Source organism: Toxotes jaculatrix, chromosome 5, assembly GCF_017976425.1.
Source record: "Toxotes jaculatrix isolate fToxJac2 chromosome 5, fToxJac2.pri, whole genome shotgun sequence".
Classification (NCBI taxonomy): domain Eukaryota; kingdom Metazoa; phylum Chordata; class Actinopteri; family Toxotidae; genus Toxotes; species Toxotes jaculatrix.
The window spans coordinates 7,558,323-7,581,657 of record NC_054398.1 but is presented as its reverse complement, the minus strand read 5'-3'; the positions used below and the strand labels follow the sequence as shown (position 1 = coordinate 7,581,657).

General features: G+C 40.5%; 1 protein-coding gene across 1 annotated transcript in view; it reads left to right on the top strand.

Annotated features, from left to right (window-relative positions):
* Positions 1–8,229, top strand: part of tmtc2b (transmembrane O-mannosyltransferase targeting cadherins 2b) — a 90,889-nt gene extending 82,660 nt beyond the window's left edge. The window contains exons 11-12 of the mRNA XM_041039337.1: positions 407–470; positions 5,752–8,229. Coding sequence (XP_040895271.1) covers positions 407–470; positions 5,752–5,931 — 244 coding nt within the window. The 3' untranslated portion in view covers positions 5,932–8,229. The remainder of the gene's footprint in view (positions 1–406; positions 471–5,751) is intronic.
* Positions 8,230–23,335: the final 15,106 nt, after the last annotated feature.

Below are 23,335 nucleotides of genomic sequence, written 5' to 3'. Positions count from 1 at the left end.
TGTTTTCACATCTCCAGTGTTGCATTATCTATCCAGCATGTCGTACCACAGTTTACAACGTCAGCGATACAGAAGTGTACGTTGACTATTTCTTATTAGCCTTGGTATGTTGATGAGTTTTGTCCAAGTAAATGTTTAAAGCTAAATGTCCTGACCCCAAGGTTCAATTAGAACAGAAAGTGCTTGCAGTGCGCTGCTCGGCACAGATGTTATCGAGTGAAAGATGCTATCGAACGAGAAACCTACGGGCTATTGGATTGGCTTTTCTCATCCCTCATGCTGTTCCCTCCTGCTATTTTCTCAGTGACCCCTGAGCGCTAGTAAACACGCAGGGTTCAAGGCCTCATCCTAAGCCAGGAGCAATAAAGATGAGTAATGATCGCCTCTCTGTGTTTTCCCTTTGCAGACAAGCCAGCCTAAATGAGGCAGCCGAGAAGTACTACGGACAAGCAGCGAGCCTGAGACCTAATGTGAGTACAACCGCGACTAGCTAATCACCCACATTACTATTTACCCTGATGGACACTGTGCAATCACAGTCTGGATCACTTTCCAATATTACTACTGCCCACTCTGCAGTCTCACAACGGCCTTCATTGTTAGTAGATCTCAGAAAAATAAGGGCTAGGTTTTGACTAAGCTCAGAGGTTTGTTTGCACAGCATCCATCATCAACTTCAAAGGAGAGGCCAGGGTAAGCAAATTGAAAAGAATAATGATAATAACACTCAGTCAGAGGACTTTGACATCTTGAAAATGAATGGGGTCTTGCCTCCGACAGCTCCGACTGGAGGGGTCGAGTTGTTTAAGCGATGGCTGCAGACGGAGCAAAATATGTTTGGCATGTGGTCACCCTGTTTGTTCCTGTGTCCTGATTAGAAGAAATCAGTTCAGGATTAATGGTCAAAATATATCTGGACATTGTTATACAGACAATAAAGTCTGGTTCTGCAAGCACACAAATCCTGCTATAATATATACAAACAATGGCAAACAAAAAGACGAACTAAAAGCTGAGTACAGCAAAAGGATAAAATTTTAAATTTCCACAGAAACCATGAAATTGAGCTCTTATCCCCTTTTGTTGTTCTCAATGTCGACTTAGTGTTCTGCTTTTAGCAGAACATTGTGTATTTTTTAACATCTAATTAAACCCAGATGGAAGATAAGAAAAAACATTTTTCTCATTGCTCCAGTTCAAACGCGTACATAAATAATGTAACAGAACCTCAGAGTTTACCGTGAACTGTGGGAACATTTCCATTAGGTGCATTTTCTTAGTGGTACAGATTCAGCTTCATGCTGAGAGAACACTCTTACATCTGATCACTACTCACTTTTTTTCACAGATTTGGGAATGTTGAAGGAAAAGTGTGGATTTTGTGACATAATATGGGAGGACTCACTGGTAGCAAACAAAGCCAAGCAAATGGAAACATATGAAACCACAATAAACCCTGTCGCATGTCCAGTTCTCCTGTTGTATCCATGATCCACACCCACATTCACACCTACAGACAATTTTGAGCTAACAAGTGGACTTCTTACTGAGCAGAGACATTTTCGACCAATGACGGGACCGTTGTCGTGCCGCTCCCTGATAGAAATGTACTTCTCTAAAATATATCCTGCGGGTGTTTGTGTTTCCCACAGCTCTGTTTTAGGACCAGACCAGCATGATTTTAACATGACTGTTTCTTGGCATCTGTAGTTGTACAAACACGCATTTGATGTCCACATCCAAACACGGAGGCACTTTTTTTTACCCCTACTTGGTCACTTTTGCTTGGATGCCTTTTGGCATTTGTATTGCTTACAGCTGAGGCACAATTGTAATTCAGTATCTTCATCCATCTTCTTTACCATTATCCTTTGTTCTTTGCGATGCGACTTGACTTAAGCCATGTACCCTGTCCATCTTCATTTGTCATTTCATGCTTTACTGCGGCTTGACTCTTCACTCTCCAAAAGCACTGGTGTTTTATATTAAGCACATATGTCTGCTTGGTCTGAGTGAGAGAGGACAATTCCCTCCATTCAAGGGATTTAGTCCTTTAGTCCTGCAATCCCCTCTATCTAGACGAGCTAAATCCTATCGGATGCTTAGTTTGCTTTGGTTGCTCTCTGCACCCTGTGACATCTGTCCTTTGAAAGTTTCCCATTCCATGTAGATATTCTTTACCTGAATGCCTTTCTGGAGTCATTATGGTCGGGTCATTCCCCAACCTAGCCTCACATTCGACTCTGGCAGTCTTAATAGCATATGTTGCTTTACGGTCCAGGCTAATATCCTCCACATCTGGCCATGCCTCTGCAGCCACATGCCAGTTTTGGGAAGGGTAGGGAGGCAGAGAGGTTACAGAACAGCAGGAAATGAGGAAAAAAAATGAAAGCTTTTTGACAAGGGAACATTTTGCAGAGTGTTGCAAGTGTTGCAAGGGCATGGAGGAATGCAGGAGTGGGGGAATAAATCACAGAAGTCTTCGCTTTATGAAGTAGGGTTGGGTGAGGAAAGGTGGGAGCCTACAGGAGAGACGGGAGGAAGGAAACTAAACTCAGGAATTGATAAGTTCTGCATGGGCGGAGAGACTGATCTTTGTGAATCTCAGTTGCAGCTGCACTGAGAGGAAAACCGGAGTCACTTGATTTTCAACCAAGGAGTCTTTGCTTAGCTATTACGTTACACCACTCATCAGCATCTATCCTGGAGGCTCTCAGAAAGCTTGCATTACAAGCATGTTAGCTTCTGCCTGGTCAGCTTCTCATGCACTTTCCAGTTTGATTTGTCTCTCCGGCAATCCAGATTTTCGATATCTGTCTTCAAAAGTCATTCCAGAGAAGTCTTTGCATGTCTTCATCATCCATCTAAAACCTAATCCCTTTTTGGCAGACTTTGTCTTTGATCCAATTGTTTTCTCACTGGCTTCTCCTACAACCTGTGTCATCTCTAAAGGGAAAACAAGATCACTGTATGTAGCCAGGGGCTGAAATGCCATCTCAAGAAGCAAAGCTGGGTTTTATTTGACTGTTGTCATTCTCTCACTTAAATGTCTCCAAAAACTACATTTATTCTGAGCCGTGTTACCTTATGAACCGACTGACCTCTTAGAAACATACTGAGTTAAGGAATGATTGCACTTCACTTAACGCAGAATCCTCAAAAACTACAAACGGCATTAACACAAATTTTCCAATATACACCTACACCACTGGTCAATTTCTACGTTGCAGACACAGTTTTTGTGTGTCACTTTCAAGTGTGTCCATATGTATAAACAGTTCTATTTTGGCTTGCATTTTTTTCACTAGTAAAACCCCCTAACTTGCAAATTGATCCCCCAGCGTTATTTTGTGGTTTGACCCTCAAATGGTGGGGTCAAACAGAAGGTAATTTATAGCACAAACAGCCTCAGAATTACCCCGACCATTAAAGTCAAGAACTCTGGCTGCTCCTGTGTATAATAATTGAAACACTGAGGGGACAATATTATTTTTCTAGGGGATTAATGTAATTGTACAATCTTAAGCGGCTGGTATGTAGTAATTTAATGTAATGTAATTTTGAGTCATGGAGCAACAGTAGTAGTGTCGGTCATGCCAGCCTTTGCTTTGGCCAAAGCACCAGCAGCAATGTTTTATATGTGCTGAGGTAAGAAAGTGGCTCCTCTCTAAGGGACAATAGGATTATCCCAGAGTCTCTTTGATTTATTCATCGGTGTAATGAGAAAAGCAGCTTAATTGGACATGTTCCCGTTGAAATTTTCATGCATGGAGCATCACTCATCCAACCCTGACAGTGGAAAAACAGAGAGGTGTTTTGAGAGTTTTGTGAGACAAGGGCGAAACAGTCCAGCAAAGGAGGGCAGTTCACGCAACCTACAGTGTGCACAGAGCAAGATAAATGGCCAGAGTGCCTGTGCTTGGTAACCTCTCTGAAAAGGTGTTCTGCATGCATGAATAACTACATCTTGAATATGCAAATATAAACTTCAGATTCACTTTAATAAAATACTATATAAAAGTGTTTAGATCCAGTGTGGCTGCTTTCCTTTGTCATCAAAACCAGAATTTGCATCTCAGAGTTTGTTAGGTGTTGTAACTTGTTGCGTATTTTGATTGAACAGATAAATCCATTAACTGAATTGGATCAAATGTTTTATTTGTAAGCCCTGCAGTTACACAAAGCTGGAGTTTTATGTCCTTTTATAAGCTTCGTCATATATTCTTTTATTTTTAGTCTGTGCTTACTGTTATTTGTGGAACTGCTGTTGTTGATGTGAATGGGTCACATCTCCATGCATTTCACATAACATTCCACAGATTTCTGGAATCATTTATAGCAGAAAGCTTCTCTCCCATGCAAAGTGGTTGCTCTGAGAATTACTCTCGATTAGTTAATAGGCCATGAGCATGAAATTAAGTAAATGTCAAGATGCCACAATCATGTGCCCTTCCATGTGACAATGATGTATGACATGATAAAATCGGAAAAAAGTCACAAACACTGCAGTAAAAGCATGTGATTGACCATTTTATTTGAGCATTCCTTGTTTCCTAGGGATTAACAATTACAGAAATTCTAATAGTCTTAAGTAGTAAAACAGTAGTTTCTTGACAGGGTTAGACATGTTTTCCACACTTGAACTAAAATGGAGATCAGATGTGGCCCCTCCCTTGGCCTGGATACTTAATGGTCTTACCGTGATTGCACCCCGGACACTTATGTCCTCATGAGTCACCCACCCGCTGCTCTTGATGATGATTTTACCCCTTGGCACCAGCAGGAATACACAGTATATTTGACTAGACCCACTTCAAAGCGGTGGTTGCTCATTCTGACATGTGTGGCCACAGACAAGACACAGGGGCACGCAAAGCAGCTCGGTTACCAAGCTCCAACCACTGCACTGCAGTCTGAGTGATCTGACAAATGGGAACCGATAGTGTGCTGTATAGCGTGCATATGATGACCAAATGTACTTTTACGAGACTCTTTTATTTAAGCGGACAATAGAACTGTTTGTTTATTTATTTATTTATTTATTTTATTCATCCACTCTGACATTTTTCCATAGTTTTGTGAATTGTATTTTTAAAGTGTTTTAATTTGTTCAAAGTTAGTCTGTTTTCGAGTTCAGTGTCCAGACAACAATTCATTGCATGTGGCTCAGTGATATAAAACATTTCTGGTCAAATTCCATTTTTGCCGAATTATGTATATCCCCCAAAGAGTGAAGAGATACACTTAATTTGCCTTATTCCTCTCATCTGTTCATGGGTCTGATTTAAATTTTTCAGTGAATAATTTCTTTAGTTTAAACCAGAGGTGTCCAAACCATGCAAGGTTTTGTTCCAACCAATCAAGCGCACACAGCTGTCTGAAGACTGAGATCAGTTGATTAAATGAGTCAAGTCTGGTGTGCTGCTGCTTGGCTGGAACGAAAACCTGCAGCCACATGGCCCTTTGTGGAATAGTTTGGGCACCTCTGGTTTAAACAGACCAGTAGTGGTGAGTAAGTAACTGTTATTGTGTGTGTTTCAGCTCACTCTTTCTCTCTCTCAGGAAGTTGAATCATTTTTAAGGCCTGCTATCTTATACCTACTTCTCAATAGCCAGGTAGAGGCGTGCTTAGCTGTTCTTGAAGAGAACAGACAGTGTAACTTTGGAACAAAGCTTTAAGCTTGCCTGAGGTGTACTCAGCATGAAACTGATCTTTTCCCAAAATGACTAAAACCTCTTTTTTGGTTTCAGTATCCTGCAGCTTTGATGAACCTGGGAGCGATCCTCCACCTCAACGGGAAGCTGCAAGAAGCTGAAGCCAATTACCTCCGAGCGCTTCAGCTGAAACCGGATGACACCATCACCCAGTCCAACTTGCGTAAGCTGTGGAACATCATGGAGAAACAGGGCCTGAGGACCACAAGCCCCTGAGCTGTGCCTGCCCTCCTACAGTACCTGCCATCTGTACACCAGACCTGGAGGAAAGGACAGCCCATGCACTCCTTATCCGCTCTTCTCATCCAGGAGAGATGGAGGAGACTCAGGGAGGATGTTTGCTCAGTGAGGCCGTGACTGTGCCGCGCAGCCCCCCGAATGACTCCTGAGCTCTGCATACACCTCAGGCCAGCAGCTTTCCTCAGAAGCATTGCTCACAGTTTGGCTGGCGCTACACAGTATTTGGACTCCTTAGAACTTTCTTCAAAATTAGTGCTCTCACAGGAACTTTTTTTGGGGGGGGCGGGGTTGTTTTTTTTTCTTTTACAACTAGAGCACTTGAGCTTGAAGTGAGACCATAGGTACATCTTTCAACATTTGTGATGAATTAAGTTTCTTAAATAAGCAATTGTAGTTCAAAAGGGCGAAATTTGTCCCTGAGCAGTGCAAGATAAAACATTAAAGAGAAAGATCTCAGAGCACTGCACTGAGGGTATTTTCCATTACCATTTAATAAAGTTCATGGTTTAATCAGATGTTCCATCTTGATAACAAAGTAAATAAGATAATAGAACTGAAGAACTGGACACCATTCAAAGTCTCCAAATTAATGTTAATCAAGTTTATACCAGTAAAAACCCAAGTCTGTGCATTTTCTTTTCACATCCTCAGTAGGTTTGTTTTGATTATGAGACACTTCATAATGAAGGTATGAAAATTCGCACCATTATTGTAAAACCATTTGCAGCAGATGTCCTGACATTTGGTGAAAACTTGAAAAAAGGGAATTTGATTTGTTAGCCATTACAGCACAACAGTAGCCTCCAAAAGCTCCACACAGGCTGGATTTTGCCAAATGCAGCATGTTTTGGCTAGAAAACTCAAAAAGCAATGGAAGTGGGACTCCTATCACATTGTAATGCCTTATAATAAAAGGTGTGAATCTTCTTTAACAGTGTTCAGTAGCTTTGGGCTGGCGTTCTTACCACTACTGCATCTTGTATTTCACTGTTAAAGAAGCCAAGTCGCCATGGTAACTTGTTTGTCGACAACATTAAGAAGCTATAAATGGAATTATTAAGCTACCTTCCCATGGAAGTCACAGACAACAAAGCGGCAGGTACGGTAGTCTTGGGTACGCCGTCTCCCCACACGCCTGCCGCTTTTACAAAGGAGCGTGTGTGGAGCTGAAACAGATGGAGTTGTTCTAACCAAATACAAAAACTATGCCGATGCACAACTTTTCATCGTGGAACAATGCGGAGACATAGCGCGTCTGAGGGAAATGTTTTAATGCCTATATTTGTGTTGGAATAAAACTAACTTCATTGTGTTTGTAAAAATGAATCCTAATATATACCTATGTTGTGTATATTATACAGAAAATTGTGCAGCAAAAAAGTAGCCAGACTTTTTTAAGTGGAAGCTCATATACTGAGCAAGTTTGGTTTGTTACATGAAGTATTTTCCCATATTGTCAAAGCTCTGTTCTCAGTCTTAGGGTCTCATTTTGTATATATTCTGTGTAATTAACATCTGTTTGTTTGTTGTTGTCAGCATACAGTAAAATGAAATGGCACCTTTCCAGAAATAAGAACATGTGCAGTATTTGTGATCATTTGTTTGTTACTGGCCACAAACCTCCTGAACTATGTGTGTCCTTAGTTTATGACATTATAAGTTATTGCTTTGTGTTACATTCGCAACAGAACCAGCTGGCACTGTGTTTTAACGCGTAAAATGAAGGAAGTGATGGTTGATACGTTTGTGGTCGTTACTGAGAAAAATTTCCAAATACAGTTGCGTTGCACATCATAGGTAAATACAGAAACATCTGCAATGGAGGATAAAAGATTGAATATATATGTCACTTGTTGCAGTCATAATGGTGTGAGCACTGTTCTGTTTTTGACTGTGACGTTCACCAGTGATGTGTTGAGTAAAGATATTCACAGTTCACATTCATTCATGCCCCACATCTCACAATCTCACAAACCCCATGTTCTAATTTCCCCTTTGTATATAAAGTGTTTATGAACAAACACTGATAATTGTTATTGCTTGAGTGAAGATGTAAAAAAAGAAAAAAACAACAAAAAAAGCTATTCACTCTGTGTCTCTGCTCAGGGATCTTAAGCAGTGAGTTATTGCAGAAACTTGTTCACAGAGAGTTTACTAAATTAAAGATTTATTTTTGAAAGTTGTTGTATTTGTATAAATTATCAAGATTTGTAGCCTTTTTCTCCTTTTTGTAATATAAAAATGAACAATGTGCCAGAATAGACCTTCTTTTTTTTCCCAATGTTGCTTTTTTTCCACAATAAATTTATGGTGTTCTGCTTTTGTTTTGGTTCCTGTGCAGCCATTTTTGTTGTAGCTTTCAGATTAATTTATGGATTTCATGTGGGTTTTTAACACTCACCACCACTGAAAAGCACACAGTCCCTTCACACTCTATAGCAACATCTACAGTTCTAAGTCAGATTTCCTTTGTATCCATGTGGGATATAAGACTTAATGGGGTGGTCCTGCATGCTGTGGAACAGGTTTTACAGGGCATTTAAAGTTCCCCCCTGCAAATTTGCTAAATCGTGTCATAAAATTAACTGAAATGGATCTCCTCTGCTTTGATCTTTGAACAACAAAGAAGACGTAAATATTCCCATATGGAAGGAGTAGCACAGTGTGTACTGTACATATGGCCGGTGTGTTTCGATTCCAGACGCCCCCACAATTCAGACCCCGCTGACAAGCAAAAGGCCCTTCCCTGAGAACGAAGCTGTCCGCCTTGTGATGTTTCTCACATGTCTGCATGAGAGGTCTGCTCCCATGATCGGAGCTCGCCATGGTGCCCAGCTTCCCTTATTGGACTGGAATGCACAGACGCTGCTTGCACTGTCCAGTCGAGTTTGAATCTTCTTCTAATAAAACAGGTGCGCCTCACATATTTTAACAAACAACGAAATATTGAAGTTCGCTGGTTTGTTGGGCTGTAGACTCACACTACAAAGGAAATGTGCTTTCATTTTATGCTATAAGCCTCTGTGGGCATTTGGGTTTCTTCCCATATGATGTTAAATATACCACTGACTTTGAAATTACACGTCAGTGCACATGGTAGCTGCAGCAGTAGCAGAGAAAACTTTTTAAGGGATTTTCATGAGTGGAAGCAATTTCACTGGCACAGTCTTTGCCTCATCATAAAGCGTTTTTAACCATGCTAGCAGAGTCGCGTGAGGGATGGTGGTGTCGGTCTGACAATCTCAGGGTCGATCTGCCACTTTGATCCGGACTGATAAATCAGTCTCAATGAAATATCTCAGCAACTACTACATATATGTCTGATCCCCAGACAATGAAGCACCATCAACTGGTCAAAGGTTTCATATAACCTGTAAAATGTCACAAAATATCTAACAAATTCCCTAATGGCTTTGTTATCCCCTGACTAACACCATGATCGCCTCAGCAATTACCAATGTGAGTTCAAATTTTCCAACTGCTTTGGTTTATGACTGAATACCCACAAAATCTACGATATTCCTATCAGCCTTACAGGTTTACTTGGTTAGTGTCAATTAGCAAATGTTAGCATGCATAAACCAATGTGGTGAACATGAGAAACATTATACATCAGCATGTTAGCATGCAGCTAAAGACCACACAGATGTAATCATCATCATCGTCAGACCAGGAACAGCCAAACCTGGGCTGGAACGGTCCATTTGGTTAAATAGGGGGGTTCACAGGGGAAGAAACCAAGTGTGGTAAAGTGGGAGGGGTGTTTTGTCTTTTGTGGTGAAATGACCTGTATATGTATCTTGTTTAAAAAGAAATATGTGTTTTTAAAGTAAGTTTAACTGAACTTCTATTTGATAATATGTTATTTAATATTGGGATTATTGTAAGTGTGCTGGAAGAGATAATTGATATCGGTTTGAGAAGGTGCAGTCCACCAGTATAAAAGTGAGGGGGCTGTGGTGGCCGGAGGCTAAAGGAGAGAAGCACAGCTCCTGAACACAGCTCAGATTGTAGCTCCTGCTACAGAAATTTTTTTTCCCTTTTTTTTTGCTTACTTTTGTCTTTCTGGTTGGCCCAATGTGCATTTTTTTACTGTGAAGTTTTTGAACAAGAAATTTTTGTCAAATAAAATGGAATTGGGAATTGCTCTAGACTGCCACAACTCGTTGTTGTATACCGGGTTTCTCGGCCACTCCACCAATTAAAGCACAATAACAAATTAGTTAACCACAATATAGGAATGAATTTAAGTAAATTAAACATGGGTTTAGTTAGAATTACTAAGGAAATCAGAGTAACAAATACTCAGATTTTTTGTGCTGAAACTGCTTACATAATTTATTTGAAATTACTCAAATATTAAGAACAGTCAACTTAAAAAATATGTCTAGATTTAGATGAGTGTATTGTGTGTAACCACTTTCAACATTAAAATTGAGTAAATTCAACGAAACATTTTTTTCAATGTATAATATGTAACTGTTGCCAAAACACCCATGCTAGCTTTCCTAAAATGGACCAAGCAGACACATCTGAGCTTTGGCCTTTAAACTATTGTTTCTAGGCTCTCGTGTGTCCTCTTTGCCTTTAAACCTCTTAACACTTGTTAGCTGAAATTAGAATATTATTGCTTAACCATGTCAAGGATCCGTTCCCATTGGCACCATCATTTTGTGAAATAGAAAGTCTGCAAATTGGATATGAAGTGACAAAATCATATCTAGTGATAAAACACTACAGTGTGTTTCATTCTGCAAGGCAAAAAATGTCAGAAAAGTTAGTCACAAAAATCAATAAAGATACTTTCTTCCCGTAGAAAAGCCCATGCAACTTTACTGTTCTTCCATCAAAATATTCACATTTCTCTCATGGCACAAGATAAACCCCGGATTCCTTGTGTCCAGCACCCAAGAAAATGAGGAACGTCTGTCTTCCACTCTTACGACTTAGTGTACTTCATTGCTTTATGTGACCTCTTGTATCCAGAAGAGTTCAAACTGGGAGAAAGGAATTTTTCTTATTATGCTGTGATCTGGTAAATCTGCCGGCTGTTATCAAGCAAATATTTTGTGGTATGTGCTGATGAACTATCACCACTTTGATCTGAAGTGCCTGAGCCTGGTGCTCACAGCACTGCTGTGCGTGATGCTGAGAAGCCCTCCCCTCTGGACCCAATAGCCATTGTTATTACTTGGTAGAAGAAGCATTAAGATGAAGCTTCTGCATGAGATGCAAACTCTGCTTCATATTATTGAAGTGTTTTGATGTTCAGAAAGGAAATTGTCTTTCTTTGGCGTTATGTTACAACACTGTGTGCTACTGCAGCTCAGTGAAACAAGCTACTGTTTCTAAATGCAAAGTGCTCTTTTGAACATGTCAAAGTTCACAAAGCAGAGGACTTCAAGGCATTCTTGGGTCAAATCTTTCAGTATACTGTAAGTAAACATGTTATAATGGATTTAAGCTGCACACTGTTTTGGACTGATTGTATATAATGAAACACTGACAAAATTGGGTCATCCTCTTGTAACATTATAAAACTAAGATGTCATTACTGCTTGATAGGTATATAATATTTTTCTTGACTTTCATGAATTCTACAGGACATTTCCAGGCCCTGACCTCAAATATTAGCATGCTACCATGCTAAACAAACCTGGTAAACATTATACTTCTTATACCTATGGCATGTTAGCAATGTCCCAGGTGCCCAGGCCTTGGCTGGGGGCATGGCTGGAAAACCCTGAGTGAAAGGCCCCCCTCCTCTGTCGTGGTGCTGCCTTTTATACACGTTTCCATCCGGTCACGAGGGGCCCTAAAAGCCCGCCCCCCTCCTCTGTCGTGGTGCTGCCTTTTATACACGTGTTCTTTTTACTCAAACACATACATGTAACTGTTTTTATCTACTTTAATGTTCATGAAATGAACATAATTTTTAAAGGAAATCCATACAAAAATGATTTCAGACCCGATGTCCACTACAAGGGACAGCTGAGGGTGGCTGAGGAAAACCAGAGAGCGTGGGGTCTCTCTGGAGTGTGAGCGAAGGCGTGGCTGGAAAACCACGAGAGAAAGGGATGTTCCTTGTAAATGGTAGAGATGCAGAGAGCACAGGCCTCAGCTGGGGGCGTGGCCGGAAAACCACGAGCGAAAGGGATGTTCCTTGTAAATGGTGGCACATGAACATAATTTTTAAAGGATACCCATACAAAAATGATTTCAGTATCATAACATTACATCATTAAATTATATATCTAGCAAGACCCGATGTCCACTACACGGGACAGTTGAAAAAAAATAAACAATGTGTTTGAAAAAAAAATTGCAACATGATTCTTTCAAGCACAACACTTAATTTATCATTAAAAAAAATCACTAAGGCAAAATCTTTTTTTCCTCTGGGTCTCAGGAGGATAAATCTTCTCTTCAACACTACAGCACTCTATATTTGGTTTTTAGCCTTTACATCAGCCTGCTGACAAGTGTACATAGTGTACTGGTCCTCTGAAAAGTTTGAAGCTGAAGTTGCTGATGCATGCGATTCCCAGAACTCAAATTTAGAGTTTCAGTGCCAGGTCTCACCCAAATGTCAGTGCAGACATGCAGGAATCCTCCACAATACCACAACCCATTGTGGGTTCTGACTAATTGTTGGCGAAGCACTGCTCTATTCTATTTCCCTGTTTGGACTTTATCCCCACATATACCAGCTATCACAGTGAACAGACACCTATGCTTGTGTGTGTGATCTTGCATGGGCGGTCATGTGTGCTTGTGCAGGTGTACAATGTTAGCATTAAAAAGGAGTCAGAGACACAACCCAGATCGCCGTCTCCCTAAAATGGCCACCCCTGAGGATTTACAGAGCACTGTTAACAGCCAAACTCAAGAGGCCTTCTGAACACACCATTTTGTGTGTGTGTGTGTGTGTGTTTTTTTTTTTGGCAGCTGGGATCTACACATCTAAGGAAATGGCCCCATTTTTTCTAGTCTACATGGACAGAATGTACTTTGTCTTCCTCCTGCTCTCACTGATGTTGAGAAGCAGAACGGCAGTGTCCTAAGGGGTGGAACAGAGCAATGTGTATGCAGAATTATGTGTATGAATGGGTGTGCAAATGCCATATGTGTGTGTGTGGTAGCCAGAGAGGAAGCAGGTGCAGCCTGTGCGTATCGCGACGTCAGAATTGATTAGTTCCAGAGACGGAGACAAGATGCGAAGATCCAGCAGTGTACTGTCAAAACAACAGGCTCTCCTCCAGACAGCTGGATTTCCGTTCAGACCATCACATGGACCGCATGCATGCTCAGGGGGAAAGGAGTCTGTGGGACAATATTTATAGGTGGTTTGTGTTCGATCCAGTGTGGATTCAGAAGTCCTTTAGGCGGCAGAAGATCAATGTCATGCAAGAGAACAAAAGAGAGGAATTACTCATTTGACCTACAGAGAGGTGATTGCAGGTGATATAACACAAAATGACAGCCATAGCGGAGGTCCTCAGCAACAGCGCAGGTGAACAGAATCCATGTCTAAATGTACAACATGGTTTCATCCATAGACTTTTAGTATATGTGGTTCATTTTTGTGCGGTTCTGACAGGGAATTGATCAGATTTCAACACTTGAAAAGGCCTCAGCTTGGGAGGTGGAACTCAATCAAGGGCTCATAAGTATGAGGGGTCTCTAGATCAATACCAGGATTTTTTTTTCTTTTGCTACACGTTATGATATAGAAATTTTTGCAAGTTCTGTGTAACACGTACCATTTTGACTTGCTTGAGGAAACACTGACCGATGAGCTTCTGCTAAAAAAGTCGTAACAGGACTTGTTTACTGTGCTAAGAGGTCATTTTTATTTAACAAATTTCTCTGGGAAGACACTGAAGTGACACACCACAGTACTGTGTCAACTGTACTAGTCCCCACCAACACTGCTTTTCATCACAGTGATTTGTGGGCTAGTTAAGGTTTTCACACTCACATCCAATCTGCATGTGTGTCTCATTTGTGCTGCTGTTGGACACTCCAGCCTGTACTTGCTTGCGTTCTGCTCTGTTTGTCTCCACCTTGGTCGGTGTTTACATCTATTTAATACCCACTGGGGGTCATTTGCATGTTATTTACCATGTGCTGTCTTTCCACAATGTTTTACATCTGCAGCAGGGAGCCTTCCCAAGAGGAGAAGCCTTACTGCCAAGTCAAACTGTATTGTCGTCTTCATTTGCTATGTGATGTAAGTGTGTCTGACAGAAGTGAACTGACACTCACATCACAACAATCTTTTCAGTCATCTGTCTTGTTGTCTGGCTGCTCTATCAACACTTAATGAGGGAAATACAAAGCCTAAAATGGTAATGTGATCCAAACAGAAAGAGTGAGATAAATATATGCCATGTGCACACTGAGATTACATGGAGACATGACTGGAAACAGACAATACTTTGACAATGAAATAGTGCAGTGGAAAGTAATGATACGAAGTTCATTGTATTACAAGAGTATCTGAGGAGAGAACAGATTTAGTTTACAGCTTTCCCAAAAAAACTTTTTCAGCTAATATTTTTCTAATGTAATCAACCTGAACCACATCTCTGTTGTTTTAGTCCCCTATACTTCACTGTTAACTAATCTTCTTTAATGAAATCAACAGGTCTATTATGTGCTGTTGTCACTACATTCAGTTCTTCAGTGTTGTGGGGAAAACAGACTGTTGTCGAAACTTTGTGATACGGTGCTGCTTTTTTTTTTTTTTTTTTATTGCACACAGCCAATTTTAGTCAGAGCCCCAGTTATGATACCAGTTGAGGAGGGATTCATGACCCAACTGCAAAGCTACATCTGGGCAGGTTTCCCATCTGTCCGATGCTGTGGCCATGTTGATGAAGTACAGCTGTCCCCCTAAAACACAAACCCTGCTCCCCTGTCCATCTCTCATCTGTCCATTACACCCTAATGCATCAGCGAGCCAAATTATGAAGTAGGTACAATATCTGAATGTCAGTGAATATCAACTTCAATCAGAGGAGGCATGAAGGAAGAATGACAGGTCTTTGGTTGTAGCTGGAGTCAATGAAGAGCCTAGAAATTTCAGAGCAGCTTTCAGGATTTGTATCTTATCTCCTATTTCATGAAGTATTTAATCAGTTGGGCTCCTGGGCTGGTGGCTGGAAATGAAATGACCTGAGATGGAGTGCGAGAGCACGACTGACTCTAGGTTTGGCAGACCTGTAGTGCAACATCAGAAGCTGCTCGCTGGATGCAAATAACACAAACAGAAAATGACAGCATAAGAAAAAATATGTTTTGGGAAAAGCTGTAAATCTAGAGAGAGTATGGGGAAAAAGTAATACTACAGCTTGAAGAGCAGGAAACTCAGTTTCATCACTGAACAGCAAATTAAGTGTTTGTATTTACTCTATTTCAATTTTAAAGTACACTTTGTATATTGGCATTAAATATACTCTTGTTTTTCTGTCTTTCTTTAGCTTTGCCTTGCTGTTTTTATGTATATCAGTTGTCTAAAAATGTAACTGACTGAATTTTGAATCTGTTCTTTACAGTGGGTTCAGATTAGTTAAACTGTACCCCACAGAATTAAAATAAATAGGCAATTTGACAGCATATTTATTCACTAGCACCATTTCTCAGTTCATCAGCTCAAGCCACTGCAGATATTACTGACAACTGCGAAAAATCATTAATGCAGCTCATTGCCACATTGCCAGTGGAGGCTGGCTACTCTGCTCCCTTCCGTTGCTGTTTTCCACCATCTGTTAAGGAATAATTTCTAAGCACTCCATCAACACGTTCCTGACAGCTGCAGCCATTTATTTCAAGTAGCCACAGCTATACTCTCGTTCTTAATCACGTTCATGTACTTACTCCATAAGAGCACCCATATCAGAAATTGTGACCTGTCTTGTGACGTATCCAGCTGTTTAAAAATGCAGTACTTCACTGTAGAAGTAGATATTTATAGGAACAGCTCTTGTCAATTTAATTCTTTGTACGCAGGCCAGTTTCCACTAAGATTAATCTGCCTTAGCACTGGAGCTCCTCAGATAGTATAATGCTGTACAATATTTGGGATGGCCATAAAAGGAGCATCTTATGATGCTCTTCACCACAGACTGACATCTGGCCCGATGTTTTGGAAAGGTGCATTTTAAATGTACAATATGTAACATTCAGAAAAACCCTTGGTTTTAATGGCAGTGGTGACATGCAGTCAGGTGCAAGCTAGCATTCTGGGCATCGACCTAAACAGCGATGTGACCTACACGAAACTGAACGTGATGAAGTTAACCTGTCATTGTTATACTTTGACTATATTTGAGACTACAGACTATGTTTGACTCTCCAGCGCTGCCACAGCACTAAACGTGTGGTTATAGGACTGTACAAGACAGTTTGACTAACTTTTTTGTGAAACAGGATTTTTAAAGCGTAACATCGTTATCAACTAGCTAGCTAGCAATATAGACAAATGATGTTGAACTAATCCATTGTTGCATGACACAGACATTTATGTGATATGTCAGTGTTAGCTAGCTAGCCAGGTTTATCAATCTGTGTTTAGCTTTCACCAGGAGACTCAGCAATGTTAGCAAGGCTACATTTGCTGGATGATAATACTAATGGTTAGTGAACTAGACAGAATTCATAATTGACGTGATAATTTGCATTACAGCTCCCATTTTGCTAAATAGATGCACTATTTGTAGCATAATAGAACAGACCTTTTATACTGTCAAGTAACGTTATAAAGAGATGGTAAGAGTGGAAGAGGGATGAGTAACATGAGACTGGAGAGTGGACTCCATTTGGATTTTCATCCCTTTATCAGTCCACAGACTGTTATACACAACCAAGAAAGTTGGGGAAGGTTTCATTTTTTAAGTGACATTACAATCCTTTCACACATTGACAATAAAAAAAAGTGATTAATGTAAATTCTCATTATTACATATATTTATTACCTTTAAGTATGTGTCTCTGTTTCTCAGTCTTCACTCTAGATTAAGCTCATTATCTTGCTAAAGGAAGTTCTTGCTATTTTTTGCAAGAGTACCATCCGGCAGCTCTTTCTTGGCTGGACCCCCCTAGAGCAGAGTTGTTCAGCTTGTTATTTATCCTTAGCACAGTGGGAATGGCTGATTAAGTTCCTCAGAGACCCATTAGAGCAGGCAACCTGTCCCACTCAGCCACTGCCACCATCCATCATGCAAATCTAGAACACGGACACCACGCTCAAGTCTGCCACAGTCTACTTTATTATACCCTCATGTCAAAAACCAGTAAAAAGTCTGCTGCTAACAACTCTGGACACTTCCTTTAAAAAACTCCCGCAATAACAGAAATGCGATACCAGTGGTTGAGCATGGAAGGAGCAACAGGTCTTGTATCAGTAGGGTTTGGTTAGCCAAGTTTGACACCCCCCTCGGCCTTACCCCATAGCTCTTCTCCCTGCGGTAGCTACCCCAGGTAGCTGGGTCTTGGACAGACGGCGGGCTGCTGTGTGTTATTCTATCCTCAACTCTGGTGAAGGAGGTAATTTGCAAATAGGCTTCAGGACACTAAGCACCAGGGTTCCAGCCTAGAGGCCCCCTGACAGGTCTGATATGAATTCCAATGGAAAATCTCTCAAAGCTGCGGTTTGGACATCTACCAGTGGACCTGACTGAGCTCCAGACGTTTCCTGGGGGCCATTTATTCTTATACAAACAGTATGTTTTCCCTTTTTAATATTTTTTCAAATGTGAAATTCATTTGTGCTGACAATTATGTCTATGATTACCACAGAAATTAGAATACACACTGAGGATACTAATCCATCCTTTCACATCAACAGGTTATCAAGGCATCTGAGGATATGTTATGCAGCTATTTTATTTATTGGATATGTTTTAAAGCTGAAATCTATCTCTTCTTCACTCGTTTTTATCATCAACATTTTTCCTCTTGGAATCAGCTCATATGGCAGATTCTTGATAAGGCCTTTGGGTCAGGCCCCGCAGAGGTATGAGCACGCACAACCCATTTAACGGTAAGAATTTTAGCTGATGAAGTAAAATAGCTGCCTTAGTTTCAGTTTGTTACAATGATGAAGTGTTTATTTGGCTGAAACACATTCACTGCTGTTAAAACAATTAACAGACAAGACCCCATTTCGACTCATTGTTTGCCAAGACGTGTCTGTGTTTTTCATCTGTTTTAAGCAACCTAAATGCAGCCTCACACACGTGTGGAGCCTCACTACTCACACGCAAATGTGTCTTCTGTCAAAAATCCTTTTTTTTTTTTCTCTCTTAAGCCAGGAGATTTTTTTCTTTTTTCAGATCTGCTCTTTTTCAAACAATGCAGATAGCCCAGTTACAAGCCTGATTGTAATTGATGCCTTTGATTGTGTCAAGCTTTGCCATCCACAGCCATGCAAGTACCTCGAGGCCACAGACCTTCGTCAAGTCAGTAGAAATCCCCAGAACAGCACGCACTCCTGCCTCTGTTGTGTATCAAACTAGACAGAGGAGAAAATGAACAAAGTCTTTATTGATACTAACAGCAAAACCAAAATTCTGTTTATTCCATTCATTTATAGCAAGAGTGTAAGACTGATGAGGAAAAGCCTTGTAAACACCCTCCTGTTTTTGAAGGACATGGATGCCTGCATTAGATGATTTTCAAATAGAATTTCATTAATATATGTCAGATCAAATTTAAGCTAATTGCCAATCAAAGCACAAATAATTGGACTCTTAACTTGTCCTCTGAAGAGTAAAACGAATTAACAACCCATGTAAGATTTAACTGTTTTTGTGGGGATAAATATCTTTGAGTTTTTTTCTACGACTCTGTTGTTGCTGGACACTGGGGGAACAACTTTTTTTTTCTGTCACCAGCCCAAAGGTGCCAAACGGTAATTGTTTTTCATTCATTGTATCAGTCATCAAATGAGTGGATTTAGCGTGTTATTCTGTTTTGGTGGGAAAAGGGAAAAAAGAGGAGATCTGGAAGCAATCAGAAGATGTTTATATATTTGGCAAAATGATAGTCAGTTAATGCTGAGAATAAAATGGAGCTGAGGCAACTGGTGGTTAACTGCTTACTATCGTAGCCATTAGGCTGTCAGTTTTAAACCAGTCATATTTCTTCATTAGCTTGAACCACAGTGCTTTACTGGGCTTTGAGGGCTTTTAATGATGAGAGTCTACATCTTGGTGAGTGTGTGCAGCACCATGACCAGCTTCCCCCAGTCTCTATTTTAACAGTTGTCTTGCGTGTAAGCATTTATTTTTGAATCCATTTGAGTTTGTTTTTCATTTTTGCGAATATCTGGAGTGGTGTTTCTGTGTCCAACACAAGTGCTGAGGCTTAGTGATGTGCAGCTACAAGCCATAAAATAACATCATCACAGAGAAAAGAAAAGTCTCCTCCTCTGTACTCTGTCCAGCTATCTTACACGGACAGATGGAGTCCTCTGAGTTGAAAGTAAATAATGTGGTGTGTTGCATTTTCAGTCTGCTTAGACCATGTTACACACCTTATGTGTAACAAGATTGAGTTGTGTTTTTTTTTTTTTTTTTTATTATTATTTATCTGTTGTACTTTTCTGAAACAAAAACTCCAGCAGACTGGATGGAGCACTATTCTGTATGATAATACTCAGCATTATACAAAATGTAATGGTTTAAAACAATCACTGAAACTGTGTGTAAATGATTTTCGCTGATGTTCTCCAGAAAAACGCTCTCACATAATCTACAGTGTTTTCTCTCCCAAATGACTTTTGCTGTTTTCACAATTGGGCTGCGACATGCGATAACGATAATGTGCTCTAGCACTTCAGACAAAGCTGTATGTTTTCTGTTATTCCTTATCAGTCAGCATTCGGAGCTCGGATAAGGGAGCGTTTCAGTCACAGCTGCTGTGACTCACCTTGTCAAGGACAACACAACTTCTGACAGTGAAGAACGATAATTCTGAAGGTAAATTATGAAGTTTCACTTTTCACCCACTCCTTCTTTTCACGTCCTTACTAAATGAAGTAAAAGAAACAAATGAAATCAGATTTGCCCTGATCACTCATTAAGCTAATTTTAAACATTGTGCCAAATACAGATCCTCTTAAATCTCTGCTGAACAGTCCAAGCAGATTTAAGTGTGTGAGTTCGAAATGTTCAGGAAATTAATCAGAGGGCTTTAGATTAATTCTACCTTCCCGAGGGCATGTAAGGCCAAATCCTTACTGGTCACACACATGGAAATGGGTTTTCTCTCAATTTGCAAAATAAACAGAGAAATTGCCTGTTTCTTGGTAGGCCACACAAGAGGTCAGATATGTCTTGTGTTAAACTTCCTTTTCTGCCTCCAGTTTTCGGGGAAACAACGATGATAATGAGGTGAAAATTGAAAGAGAAGTCTATTTTTTCTGTGAGCAGTTTGTACACTCTTTTCCATTTTGAACCACTCAGTGGGATCTTAAAGCAAGATTGAAACCTGCTTTAACTACAGAAGCAGATTAGTTTCAGACAGTCTGAATGTCTTGAAAACTTTTAATTTAATGATTTAAAACTCAAAATGTGGTCTTCGAATGTTAGAAATTGACTGAACACACACACACACATTTCCCATCAAGTCCAAATGCTCTGTTAGTTAGAAACATACAGCGACTCGTGTTTTCAACTCAGTGGGATCCATTCAACTTGTCCACTGCAGCAGGAAAAAGACATAATGTTTTAATAACAGCGATATGTATCAAAGATGGTTCTTTTTAGTCTCTTTGTCATCGTCCAGTGCCACACACACCACAGCGTCTTTGATTTGAAGTAACCTTCGGCACATGTTGTGGTACGTCTATAATGAAATACACTGAGCTGTCAGTTGGTCGGGGAATGGGAGCACAAACTGTTTGCAGCATCAACAGAACCAGCAACAAAATGAGCTTAAAGATTTAATCCACGTTTGATGCAAAAGAAAACGGCTGCGATTCATTGTGTATGTGTTCTTAATGGTGTTTTTTTCTCCACAGGAAACTGAGACTTCCTGCTGAATTTACAAGCAGTGAATTTTTGTGTGATCCTTTCTCAATTTATTTCAACTATTTTCCTTTTTCTTCCTTTTTTTTATTGAATGCAGCAAAACATGCATCATCCAGACAAAGAGTTTCATTGTGTGAGTGCTGTTTTGTAATGACCCCAGGTATGGTTTAACTCACACAGCAGCTCTTTGTGTGATGGACACCTGGAGGAAATAGTGAAGGAGGATGGAGGTGGTGCAGAGGCAGGACTGGTTTGTGGTTCAAAAACTGTTTCTCTTTCTTTTCTGTATGATTTACTGTGTGATTCATAGCCCTGATTGGACTGAATGAGTTACTGGAGAGTATGTAAACATTAATTATGCAAAACCGCACTGGTGGCTCCAATTAATTAAGATTGTATCAACAAGAAATCAAAGCTATGGCATCACAAGCATCCAACAATCCTTTCTGACATAAGTGCCACTCCGGTTGCCAGACCTCTGACCGGACAGCGATGTCCAGTGAACTGCGAGGAGCTACAAATGTTCACCCGCAATTACAAGTTCACCACAATTTCCTGGATTTCCCAGGAGATCATAAATCACTGTTTGGTCAGTCAACTAAAACACTTGTCTTAATACAACATCAACAGCAAATGACCCTTCAAATGAACATCTGTGGGCCATATTTGGCAGGCTTTCCCATTAGCTCCAAGTGCAAGAAGACCACATGTGAAAGGTGCTTGTGATTCATGACTGACTAAAAGAAAAGGTACAGGTGAGATGAAAAAACAACTGATTTTATGTCCTGCCACAGTGGGAGTAGGCTGCCCTGCATTACTCAAGGGTGCTGTAATAATAGTTGCTGAAAGAAGCTAGAGAACAACTTTTTTGTTTTCCCTGCCCTTTTCCTTGTTGGTTGAAGGAGTTAACGCAGTGACCTTTTGTTCACACCCCAGCTTCTGCAACCTCACAGATACAGGCACTACAACAGTTCAGTCAGCTAACTCACATGGATGATTTATAATGAATGTATATGTCCGGAGTTGATATTTTACATTTAGGGTCTGACCTCACCGAGCGCTGCACAGCAGGGACTGTGGGATGATGATAATAACATTTAGAACCAGTGCAGGAAGTAGCTGTAGCAAGGCAGAAAGTGTTTTGGTGGTCAGGTGGTGTATCGCTGGGTAAAACAGAGATGGAGCTCTTTCACATGACCTGAAATTATTGTTTGCCTTTTTGCTAACATAACAATGACATTTCCCAAACCAAATAATTTTGAATTTTCTCAACCATACCCTAACCATAACCAGGCATTTTAGCTGTCTAACCTGAAATGGATCTGTTATAACTTAGGTTCAGGAACAAATACCAAACTTTGCTCTAATCCAGTTTCCTGTGCCTACATATACAGATGTGTCTAACCCCTGTCTCATTTCTCATGTTTGTCTGTATACCTTCAAACTAATCTCCTAATCATCATAGCTATTCTTTCTCATATGACGATCATGGACAAACTGAAGAGCAGCCTTTTTGATTGTTCGGTTATTTCTGTCACGCATCCATCCATAGTCGCCTCCGGACCCCATTGATAGCCACTGAACCATCTCAGTGGTGCCAATCCAAGTGCCTGGCTGAGATACTTGGATCATCACTGATCCATGCTGATGCTTTCATGCAGGAGATTGGCACAGCTCCACCTCTCGTGACAAAAATGTCCTACAGCATGTCCTCAAAGGAAAGAATACTCCCTCTCTTACATTTCAGGAACCACATGGTGGACGACGAAGCCATGAAGCTAGTCCCAATCCTTAGTCTTATTGTCTTGGTTCCTCTCTACCACACCTCATCGATCCTCATCCAACTTTTTGGCTCATCCCTTCACGCACAACACCATTTCATCTCACCCCTCATCCCTCATGGAGCAGTATGTTATGTGAGAGTAGCAAACAGACTCAAGCTGACTGCATGATGTAGCGTGCAGGCCTCATTTCATAAACACCAGTACTGCATGTGAGTGGTATGTGTCCGTAGTGTTTTGCTTTTATGGAAACAAAACATTGAAATCAGAAAAACATGATCCAAACCATCATCTGCTCACGATCCAACTCATGGTTCAAATTTTGTAGGAAAGATTATAGTGTAAATCTGTAAGGTAAACACAAACATTCAGCAGTGCCTGCCTCCTCTGTGTTTGGCACATGTGAGCACATGGTTTCTTCAGGGGGGAGAATAAGTCATGTAGCAGATGAGGAGAAGGAGCAAGAGAAGGAGTAAAAGAGGAGGAAGTGAATCATGGTGAAATATGTTTGTTTTTCTTTCTTTTTTTTCATTATTTCTCAAATGTTAAAAGACTTGTTTT